The 12,105-nt window shown below is 41.0% G+C and overlaps 2 protein-coding genes across 3 annotated transcripts; one reads left to right on the top strand and one right to left on the bottom strand.

Moving 5' to 3' along the window:
* Window positions 1-55: 55 nt before the first annotated feature.
* pcyt1aa (phosphate cytidylyltransferase 1, choline, alpha a) lies at window positions 56-8,091 on the bottom strand. 2 transcript variants are annotated; one of them, XM_026375056.2, is made up of 9 exons: window positions 7,732-8,091; window positions 6,056-6,169; window positions 5,600-5,699; window positions 5,227-5,343; window positions 4,917-5,068; window positions 4,637-4,715; window positions 4,070-4,212; window positions 3,365-3,547; window positions 56-2,476 (listed from the first exon to the last, which is right to left on the bottom strand). In XM_026375056.2, exons 2-9 carry the CDS (start codon window positions 6,167-6,169, stop codon window positions 2,255-2,257), a joined length of 1,110 nt encoding a protein of 369 aa, XP_026230841.1. In that variant the 5' UTR covers window positions 7,732-8,091; the 3' UTR covers window positions 56-2,254. The 2 variants fall into 2 exon arrangements, with proteins under 2 accessions (XP_026230841.1, XP_026230839.1); XM_026375054.2 differs by having other exon boundaries at window positions 3,365-3,553; window positions 7,732-8,089.
* Window positions 8,092-10,693: 2,602 nt separating this feature from the next.
* Window positions 10,694-11,801, top strand: LOC113171962 (lysine-rich arabinogalactan protein 19-like). The gene is made up of 3 exons (XM_026374705.1): window positions 10,694-10,751; window positions 10,873-11,021; window positions 11,133-11,801. The coding sequence occupies exons 1-3, from the start codon at window positions 10,694-10,696 to the stop codon at window positions 11,799-11,801; spliced, it is 876 nt and encodes a 291-aa protein (XP_026230490.1).
* Window positions 11,802-12,105: the final 304 nt, after the last annotated feature.

The raw sequence follows: 12,105 nt of genomic DNA on the forward strand, positions 1-12,105 counted from the left end.
ACTCATCACTCTCGAAAGCCGTGAAGCACAGGAGAACAAATGATTGGTCAAAAACCATTTTGGCAAACATGTTTAATAAAGTTTTCCTGCCTTGCTCTCGTTCTCTACATCCAGGAAGTAAAACAAAAATAACCCCAAACAGCACAACAGTACGATTAAAACTCTCACTGTAAAAACATTTACATTTGTATCTTAGTAGTAGTGGCTGTTACTGGCTTGCCACTCAAGTCTTTGCCACCTTGACCTCTTTAACGTGGACGTACTCGAATTGAGAGGTTCACGCAGATTCCACAAGAATCGAGGCAAGTCTTTTAAAAGTAGCTTAGCACCAAAGTCTAGGCTGGATTTCCTCAGCAAATTATGCTTATTTTGTACTTGCAATACCAAAAGTAGACTTGTTTATAACTGTGAGAACTGTTTTCAGTGATTTCCCAATTGTTCAATCTAATTTACAACAGCAAGAACAGAGGCAGTCTCAGTGGCTGCAGCAAATATCAATTTGAACCTCAAGTGCTTCTGGGAAACCAAGCCTAGAGCAGATCAGTCTGACGTGTCAACATTTATATTAGAGTCATTAGCAGTATTGCAGTACATTTTCAGATCTGTAATGTTTCATTTTGGATTATTTAGGAGATGACTCATGCTTTACCACGAGAAATGGAGGACACACACATACGCACACACTCGCCAAGGCCTGAAAATCTCAAGATGTTTGACCAAGTCACATTGCTTCAGTGCTGCAACAATGGCTCTGTTCAGAAAGGGAAAATGACGCTCATACTTGTGCTCAAAACAAAACCAGTTCAGGGATGGAGGAGGTAGCTACATAAATGTTGATCTGGAGTTTCACTGGTACACACACTATGTGACACAGTGCACTCTAGTCTACCAAAATACACCTAAACCATGTGCAAAAGCTGAGTTCACTTCAATGGAAGTTCTGGAGATTGGTGCAGGACTTGCAGAATATTTTGCCTTGTGTATGTGTATGTTAACAATGAGGAGATTCGTCTTCGTAAAAGAAATTGCTTTTGTGCTTTTAACTACAGAAGATGTGATGTCTTGTACGTAGGGCGTACAACTGTTCTCAGATGTTTCTTGATTAATAATGAGGATTATTACATTATTCCCTATATAACCAGGTCAACATTTGAAAAAAATGAAGCCCAGCCACTGATGTTGATTCTCATCTCAGATAGAAAAAGCAAACGGGTGATTAAAGATCATTATCTGTACAGAAGATAAAAGAAAAGATGAAGTCTACAAAAATATTTTCTACAATGACATTTAAATGGGTCATCCCAGACTTTCTTTACACCACATGAAAGGCGTCCAGTTTGAAACTAGTCTTCCAAAGACTGATTCTTGTCCGCAGACTAAAACATTTAAAAGCTAATTAATTACTATATGCAGTAAATCCAGATCTGTCATAGGGAGAACGGTGACAGAAGACATTTCCAACATGCTGACACACGGTTAGAGCTTGCACCCGAAATATCACATGCGCAAACACACAGACACCCACAGCCCGACAGCAGGCAGACAAGCTCGACAAAAAGCAGCTGTTTAGTAGATATTTAATATCAATACTCTCAGATTCAGCTCAGACTTGATTTAATCTGGAGTTTCCCGGTTACTAAAAAAAAAAAAAAAGCCAGGTTGATTTTATGTTAGTATGAGCAGAATAGAAACTGCCCCACATGAGCAGATCATTTAAACCTTCAGTTTCCTGACGTGCTCTGAAAATCCCACTCCACAGATTTATTCACCAGTGTCTCCATGAGGCCTCAGTTCACCTCTCCCACAGCGAAATCTACGTGTTGTTCCAACATGTGACCAAAAACCCTACAAGCCCTCCTGCTCAAAGTATGACAAAGAAAAAACATAAAAAAAAAATACTACAATGCTGACCTTAATGATGCACCTGAAAATATTCCTAGGTGACAGTGAGTGACTAATAAACTCAACATCAAAAGTGACCGAGATAAGTGATTTAAACAAAATAACGCAAGTGACTAGTGGTGACTTTTACTGACCGTTAGACAGAAACAAAAAGGACTCAGTTGGTCGTTAAAAACGAGCTGTTGAGAAACTGGTTCTTACAGTTAACGCAACACAGAAGTGCTAAACGTCAAAGAAAAATTCAAAACAAAAAACACAAAAATGAAAGCAGGAGCTCGATGAAACTGAGCTACTCGACAGCTCAGCGAACTGCCAGCACTGACTTCAGCCCGACAAAGCATTTGAGAGCACTCTAGTTTTCGTCGTCATCTTCGTCGTCGTCCTCGCTGATTGGGTATCCACGGGCACCGCTGTGGTCAGGCAGAGGTGAGGGAGACAGTGAGGTCTTGGTGAAGAAGGGGAGACGGAAAGTGGGGGAGGGGGAGCGCTCGTCATGGGTGGGGCTACTGCTGGGGCTGTGCCTGGGGCTGATGGCCTGCAGCATGCGGCCTTTTCCTTCCTTAAGCATGTGTTTCTGTAGAGGGGAGATGGAGACATGAAGAAGCCTCTGTCTGACCAAATGATGACACATTAAATGAAATGTGATCACAAGACGTGACTTGAGACTCTAAGCTACTTGATTTATAATGAACTTTAAATATATTTGACTTGGTCATTTTAACTTTTACTTCAATAAATAATTTTAAAAGCATGTCTTTGATCTAAATGTTGGAAACATGAGCATGCTATGTTTAAAGTATGTGTCTAATTAGGGAATTGAAGCTAAGCTAGGTAATTTTTATTTGAACAACTACATCTTGAAGGTAATATAGAAAAATCTGGTTTCTTTGGTTCCTCCTGGGGCACCTAATGCAGTTTTTTTTTCTGCTTCAATCATTGCACATACACTCCCAGCACGTCCTCCTCTGCAGGAAGGGATTCAGGAGGCCAGGCTGAAGCTTAGCGGAAAGAGAGAGGGAGGGATCTTTTTCAAGTTTTCCAGTCCCAACAACTCTCAGCTTTAAAGGAATAGTTTGACATTTTAGGAACTATGTTAACTCTTGCTAATACAGAAGACTGGTGCTGCTTAAAGTCTATATTAATATGAGGCTAGAGGCAGGAAGCAAAAAGAAACAGTTCAGCACTGAACAGAGGTGTGTTATAGCACCTCAGAGATTTCCTAAAGTGTTTGTTGGTTGCCTGGCTTATAGAGATAAAAAGACTCCAGGAAGTCAGAAATATAGAAAATGTACTGAAGTAAAAAATGTTTAGAATGTGTATTACTTAAAAAAAAAACTCTGTGTGCTAATTTTGTAGATTTTGTGCCTTCCTTCCCAGATTCCCAGGGCATCAACAGTCTGACTAATGATGTGTTCTTTGCTGTGTTGCATGACTAAAGACCAAACAAAGGCAACATCCTCACCAGAGCTCCCTCAGGGCCAAACATCTGCAGGAAGTTACCGATGAACTCCCTGGATTTCTCCTCCCATTTCTGGATGAGGTCGATGCTCTTCTCCTCCACCTTCTGGACGAACTCCTTGCTCTTCTCCTCCACATCACGTACCTTCCTCTTCACCTTGTCCACACGCTCCTGCAGGTGGTACTTCTTCTCCTGAGAGGAGACAAGTTGAGGAGAGGTTACAAACACCCCTCTACCAATATGAACTTGGTGCTAGGTCTGGACTGCTGCTAAATTCAAATCTTCTAAGAACCAGTTTGCTCTGTGACAGCCAGTCCCCATAGACCCATCATCTTACATCACGTTAGCATGTTAGCTTTACCCAGTCAAGGACCATCAACTATATTTTATTTATCACAATGCAGTTAAACAAACCTAATGAATGACTGACAGATTTTTATCTTTACAGCTACATGTTGCTTACAATAATTCAGGAAAGAGTTGTTGCCATTCTGGATCCAGTTTTCCTGGCTAAGACCTGGTTCTTTGACTGGTTTGAAGTCAAACACTGGCTCCAAACCAGCTCTGGAACTGGCTTGGTGTAAAAGAAAGCCGAAAGGATTCTAGCTTTCATATTCATACAGTAGGCATTTTACACTACACACACACACAGACCACCTCTTTCAATCTAACTTAGACTCTGTTGAACCAAAGCTAAGAGTCTCTTACATTAATAAAGCTGACGTTGAGTTCCTTAGCTGTGTATCCTCTCTGCAGGTTGCGTCTGACATATACATCATAGTCTCGGACAATGCGTGTGATGATGTCAGAGGTGGAGATGCCCTCTGTCCGCTGGGTGGGAGCAAACATACCTGTTGAGGGTAGAGGATGTCAGAGAACAAAAGGGTGTGCAGATACAGATGTATGAATACAGTCAGTATGTGCTGAAGCTGTACTTCAGAAAGAAAAATGCACCATTATATACCAATGGTTTTGTCTTGACACAAAAGGAACTTCATTAGATTTTTTTATTTTACAAACTTCCATGCTGCATATAACATGTGCCCATGTGTTTGCATGCACATATTTGTGCTCTTAATCTTCCCATGCACAAGGTTTGCACAAAGTTAAAACTAAATTAAAACTAAAAGTATTTTGGAGACTACATCATTTGTATGACCATATACTGTACTATATTTCACTTCCAATGTTCAATTTTACTGTAAGTTAACCAACAGGGACAAACCAATATTACTGACGTGCCACACTACCACACTCTGCTACTTTGATACTCACCAGCTTCTTTAATGTGCTGGTACACATCATCACTTCCCGCTGAGGAGTATGGGATGTCGTCATGAGCCACAAAGTCAATCTGGAGACAATATACATCAACACAGAAGATTCAGATTTACAAACTGTACAAAAATAATCAGGGAGAACAATACAGAGATTCAAAGGTGGAGCTTAGTCAGCTCATTGTTTTAGATTACTGTATGAGAAACAGACTGTGAAAGTGTAAGTGTTTCCAGTTATGCTTTGTCTTCACTTGGGTGCCTCTATTTCATTCACTCACGCGATGTTTTGTAAGAAACTCTGGTGTTAACGTCCAGGGAGCATTTCGCACCACTTCATCCACATAGCGGCAATGCGTTACTGCATCGTATCGCTCATCCTCGTTCATCACTGTGAAGCCTTTGTACTTGTGGGTCAGGTCATCACTACACACTGCACAACAGAAAGAATGAAGTAGGGGGGTGGAAAATTAAAAAAATACACCCAGGCTTATGTTGTTATTTAACTTATTATTCTTACTGTGTTGCAAATGTTTATACTTCATATTTTTATAAGAAGCACAGTGTGTTGTTGGACACATTCATACCTACCTCCAACAATGAGGTGTGTGTTTGGGAAGAGGCATTTAGCCTGCATGAGAGCCCTAGCATGACCTGAGTGGAAAACATCAAAGATGCCATCTGCGTACACCCGCACTGGTCTGTCAGCTGGATGGAGAGACAAGATGTGCAGAGACAAAAGACTTACTCTGTATAGAGTTCATCTAAAATTGTTGTCTGTCTCTATGAATGACTGTTCTTGATACTGACAGGAAATGAACTCATATTGAGAGAAAATAGAAAGCAGAGTGTGTATGAGAAACACGTGGAGAAAGAGGAACATAAAAGGTTAAATAAGGCCGAGAGGGATCAGACAGACTGAGAAATCATTACAGAAAAATATCAGCTGAGAGACTTCACTCACGTGGCGTTCCCCTCTGGGCCTCCTCCATGCTGACCCTCTTATAGGGTTTACCTTCAGCTGGCTCCAGCTCATCTGCAAAAGGCGCAGGGTGCTTCAATCCCTAGATAATGCAAACAGAAAGGAAAGTGATTACTGATTCTTGCCTCATTCACACAACAAGCATCTTTGTAAATCATACCGAACAATTTGATGTTCCCTAGGTAACACAAGTAGAATTATGATGCATGCTTACAGGAAAAAAAAAAACTCTATTGCCTGATGCACACAGTGGATAAAAACGAATTGCTATATGAACAACAATGGTTTAAAAACATATGTTCATCATGCACAGAGTGCAGTTTTAATGTTTTATTCTTCTTTTTACATTCTTTACATATCTATAGGTAAACCGCAGGCATGCAAACACAAACTCTACATGCATGTAAGCAGAATGCCACCTGCACACAGCTGACCCACCACAGTACATCTGGGGATTTTCCCAAGCCTCTCTCCATCCTCAGGCTCTCCATTGGAGCCCTCTCTTCTCCTCTTCCTGGACAGCAGTGGCCCACTGGAGCTTTGGGCCTCCATCTGTGACAATGGCCAAGACAAACACAGTTTAAACTTCACATACACCATTCATTGCTTTGCCTTTTTGTAGTATGACTAGCAAAGGCCACACAGATGCAGACATCAGATTTACTCTGCTAGCTCTCACTGGTGATGATTAAAAACAACACCTGTTTCAATATGAACACTTTTTTTTAAATCACACAGTAATTGGACCCTGTCCAGTCTCACACCACTAGAGATTCCTGTTCTGCAGTTTTTAGAAAGACAAGAAGTGACTGAGAACAAGGTAACGTCACATTTGGCACCAGAAGAACCAACCTTGTTTCAACACAGTCAGCAGTTCACGTGTGTGTGTGTGTGATTAAATGCTGACTGAGAATTTTGATATGTTCATAATTTACAACTGGATGAGTTTCCAGTGACTACAAACAATGACAAATTTAGATTAAACTATATGGAAATACAAGTACGAGTAAACAGAGTGGTAAAAAGCACTCAAATGTTTGGAATTTGTGTTAGAAAAATAACTTAAGGATTAGTAAAGTATTAGCACAGTTGCAGGTAATCCTGTCTATCCTGGAACTACAAATTGTCTTTTCATTTTAACATCATCTTAGATTTGTGATTAGAGCCTGAAGCAACTTCAAAGCTCCCATCCACAGGGATGATTTGACACCAATTTCATCAGAATGCAGCCAAACAAAAGAAACTAGCACTGAAATGCTATTAAAGAGGACTCCTGTGTCGTAGCTTAAAGCTCTTCCCCATCCCACACATACCATCATGCCACCAAGAATGTAGCCACAGGTCATTAAGGGAAAGTCTTATTATTTTTAAAAATAGCTCACCTTACCACATGTTTAAGCATTCATGTATAACCATTATGTTCATAATCTCTGATTGGAAATTTGCTGCTGCGTCAGTTATGAAAGGCTGACTCAGAGGGACGGATGTGGCCACACACATTCGTGTTGGATGTCCTACCTGATCCAACACTGGGCACATTCACAACCACCCCCTATCTGCTTTCTCTTGGCAGAAGCTGAGCACTGAGAGTGAGAAAGCCTGCAGGGCTCCCACACACACTGACAGAGAAGATTTACATGGAGAGCACATGTCATCATAACTGAAACAGCTGCTATAATAAGAAAGCAACAAAAGGAGGGTGCCAAGACCTATAGGCCTGTAAATTGTAGTTTTGAGTATGAGAGTATGGACGTGGAACTACATCTTTAAAGTAATGTTTTAAATGTTGCTTTGCTTAATATAGAAACGTATATGAGTCAAATCACACTTCTGGTTTACTATAGCTGTACCCAGAGCCTTTAACTCTATGTCATGTTCCCAATGTGTGCTTCCTCACTTATTTCTATATGTCACGTAGTTACCACCATTGGGAAAGTACGACACAAAGTTTCCTTCAGGTTTAGCTGACACAGGAATAACTGGTCACATTATTTATGCAGTTCAAACCCTGGATCAGTGGTCAGTAGTCCTTACAGTCTAAATGTGGGCTGATCGGCAGCTAATAGCAATATTAGCTAACGTTAGAGGGCTACTTTAAGTTTCGGCTCACTCACCGTTCAGTCTTTTGTCCGGAATGCTTCTTTACAGGGGTGGGCGGCTTCCTACCCTCATACAGCCAGCAGGCTAGCTAGCTGACGGCTGTAGAGCTAGCTAACGCTGCTAGCTACCGTCGAATGCTAGATATCGCTAGCTGTCAAGTTAGCTAACTTTAGCCGTTAGCTCGATTGTTAGCTGACAGCAGCAACAACACTTATTACAAACAACACTGCGCGTCCAAAGAACTGATAGTCGCGGTGCTGCCGAAAGACAACTGCAACAACCGGAGGGACAGCTAAAGTATCAGCAGTGACAGGTTGTACTACAACGCTGACAGGTCAACAACACAGGAACTACAAAACTTCGACATCCTTAAGGAACTGACTCGAGTCAGGCGTTTCCGGTTTTGGGTCGTGCTGCCGCCTGGTGGAGCTGTATGTGGAAGATGCTGTATGTGGAAGATGCTGTATGTGGAAGATGCTGTATGTGGAAGATGCTGTATGTGGAAGATGCTGTATGTGGAAGATGCTGTCGTGCATCTGATCGTTTGGTTCTCGACGGACAATACAAGAGTAGAGTAAAACAGGACATGCTGCTACATCTCAAGTCTCTATACCTGACTCAACCTCAAACCACCTCCCCTTACTCACTCAGACATTAAGGGAAAGTGGAGTTTTAACTTTAACCCCCATAGGTTAAAGTTAAAACTCCACACTTGAGATCTGCAAACCTCCTTTTCCTCCAGACCAGGCTGTGTGAGCAAAGACATTTAAATTCAAATGTAGACATATCATCCCTATTATTTATTTATTTTATTTTCATCACTTTCTTGTTTATTAAGGGCATGGCTGGGTTTAATGTTTAATGTATCACATTGTGTTAGATTCCTGTGTTTAATGAATCACAGGATGACTAAATACCCAGAGTGAAGGTCACAACCTGATTTACTTTATTTCTTTATTATATTGCATATTGTTAAATTCTATTTAATATTACTGTGGTATCCTTTTATGTACAGGAAAAAATCATGCGTTCGTCTGCTCTTCCATCCTTAAAGTTTGCCTGTTTAAAACAAATGGTTGAAAGGTTTCCTCGGATCCCGTGTTTGAATGTATTCTCCACATAGATGTTCCATGAGTCAGTGTCACCAACACTGAGTCTCTGGTTTCCAGTGAAGAGCTTTAAGAAAGGTCTAATTTTCCTTGAAATTCAGAGGAGCATTATTATAATTGATACTGTGAAAGTGGTGGCTCTATAGAAGCAATACTGCAGTAATGTGACTACTACAGGCTGTCTATAGTAAGTCTGAATTAAAATAAAGACTATGAACAGCTGACATTAGGAAGTTGTCACCAAAGAGAAGAATTTCTGTTTTCTCTCCAAGTTACTGTCAAACTGCTGCCTCAAACTGTTGTATAAATAATTAAATATTGTCAGGAGACAGTAGTAATGTATATATATGTTACTCTCACTCTCCCTCTTTTTCTCCACTAACACCTTCTGTGAAACACTTTGTCTTAACACACAGGTAAAATAATGTATATCATTTAAGAGTAACACATAGCTTCACCCTTCATTCCATGTGTACAGAGCAATTACAGCATGATGCTCCCCATTAGCCACCTGGCAGAGCGCCTTTAGACTCCCTGTCGCCTTCTTCTACTCTTTGATCATAGCCTCACCTGCTGGTTTGAAGGATAGAATTTGCTTCACCGTTGAAATGACAAACTGAGCAGGCAGACACTCAGTGAGCAACATGAAAATAACATATGTCCTAAGATAGTCAAAACATGGCCTGAGAATAATTAAAGAAATCCCAGTCAGCTTAAAAAACAATTTAGAGGCCACTGGGTAGGCAGTTCATCGCCCGTGGGACATGTGAAATAAGCGCACACAAAAATGATGAGGTTTAAACCTGGTTTGAATGATCAGATGACTAGATGACTTCAATGTTTATTCAGACTTTATAATTTTAGTGTGCTTTATGTGTATTTGTGCTATATAGAGACTCAGAAACATCTAAAAACCTGAATCTCTAACCAACAACTGCCAGAATGTGTTACACTGACTTGATGTCTGGACAAGCTAGCCCATAATTCCTGCATATTTCTCTGAGACTTAAACAGCAGTTCACTCAGCTCCCCCCTCTATTTTTTGACTTGCAAGGACCAAAGTTAAAAGGACACTTCCATCTGTTTTGGGACAGAAGGTTCATTTTTACCTGTCAGGCATGTCAAGAATTAGTTTACAGTAGCATGGTGCACGTCATAAACACAGAGACAAATCAGCGTGCAGCTAAATATTGAAGAAAGTTTTTAATGCCGAACTTCTGCCCTCAGTGATGGCTCTTCCATGGCTAACAGCTCTTCAGAAACCTGACTGCTTCAGCAATCAGTTGTTGCCCTGGCGCAAGGCTGTTTGTGGCTTTACAAGAAGTAACATTCAGTTAGAAGCTGTTATTTTTCTGCTCACACATGTGCCCCATGCTAATGAGCTCTCAACCAAAAATGCATGAGGGGTGGAGTTAGGCCTACCTGCAGCTCAGTGGCCAATGGAAAGGCCCCAGTATTTACAGCAGTATTTAGGAACAGGTATGTTCTGCAGCAAATTAAAACAGAACTGGGGAGCTGCAACAGCAGGTGAGCATGTATTGTTTTCTTTGCCGCTATAGGAGTGATTTGAAGTTGGTTAAAAAAAAAAACTAACTTTGTTTTGTATTGTTTTTATTTAACTGGAGATTAATGTGATATTGCTATTGTAGATGTTGAGGATGAATTCCCAGGTGTCCATGATAAGGGCACTATGCTGCCTGCTGTTAATGTCAGGTAAAATACATGAAATTCTTATTTTTCATATCACCTCTATCTAATAAAAGTTATGCTCTATTATGCCAGACCTTGACTAGATTTATAGTAATGCATGTCTGTTACTACTTTTCAGGCTGTGCAATGCTATGTTATTTATGTTTGTGTGTCCAACATGTTCCCTCTAGGTTTGCTTGAAGCAACATCCCTCATGAAAGTAAAGAATCCTGAAGGTAGTAATCATCCACCTTTTTTAGATGTAAATTTAATGAGTATACATGTGTGATTGTGAAGAAGAAAAGGATACTAATGCTTGTATCTTAATGATTCCTGCATCATTACATTCTTCCACAGGGAATCGAATTAGCATTGGCTCTGATCAAGCACATGGTTTCCTGAGTAATTCTCGATCTAAGAGGAACCTTGACCCAAAGTGGTACAGAACAAACCCTGATTTCCAGTCCTACTACCGCTTCTACAACAGCATTGGACACACTGAAGGAGTACGTTGAAGATGGGTTGAGATATTTAACCATGCATACATGCAGTTCCTCTCAGATTACACTATTCACTATTTAATATTTCATTGTGATATGTCTTTGTTTCTCCATCAGATCTATGAAATTGACAGGATCAGGATGCTGTATCAGCAGATGCGTCACTTGGAGTTGACCTTTGGTCCAGATGCCTCCACTTACCAAAATGCCATGGGTGTACTGACAAGCACTGCAGCACCAACTACAACCACCCAGCCTCCTACACCTCCCACTACCCATGGTCCTACACCAGACCCTCTGGAGAACGCTCAAAGAATCTACTTGTGTAACCCCAGAGACCCACTGTGCAAACCGCAGATTGTATACCTGCCAACAGGGGCTGTTCCAGTGTTGTGTGACCCACGACTGAATCCTGCCTGCAGGCCCAAAACAGAGGAGGAGATTAAAGCTGCTGCTCCTCCCCAACCACCTCCAGCACCTCCTGCTCCCAAAAAGTCAGTTCCACCTCCACCGCCCACTGTTAAAGGTATGGAGTATGATTGTGACCCATACTGGGATCCTGACTGCCTCATTGATCACCCTCCCCGCCCTATCCTGGAAAGATCCACACCAGAGGTGCCTGCTGAAGAGCTAGTTGTTGAAGAGAATGAAGCAAAGGCTGAGGAACGAGTCCCTGCAGAACCAGCCAGCCAGAAACCCCTCTACCCTTACTTTGACCCTTATGATTTCAAACGTGACCTTTATGACCCCTTTCGTTATGCTGCTCCAGCTCCCACACCATACTGAAAACAGTGTGCTTCATAGCCTTCTATAAGCCTACAGGGCAGACGATGAGTTAAAATCACAAGAAAGAACCAAGACAGGACTGTGAGCAGACCCGTGTAAAAAAAAAAAAAGAGAAACAGTAAAATTCAAATGGTGCAAATAATAAAATGTTGTCCATGACACTGAAGCGATGTTTTGATGCTCATATGTTTTCCTATGACAAACCATGCTATGTCCTTTGCATGTAATAAAAACAATAAAAGTTTATTAAGAAATGGTTATAAATATGTGTGGGTTTTATACTTCTTCTATCTTCACAGTGTAA

This window comes from Anabas testudineus, chromosome 17 (assembly GCF_900324465.2).
Source record: "Anabas testudineus chromosome 17, fAnaTes1.2, whole genome shotgun sequence".
NCBI lineage: Eukaryota > Metazoa > Chordata > Actinopteri > Anabantiformes > Anabantidae > Anabas > Anabas testudineus.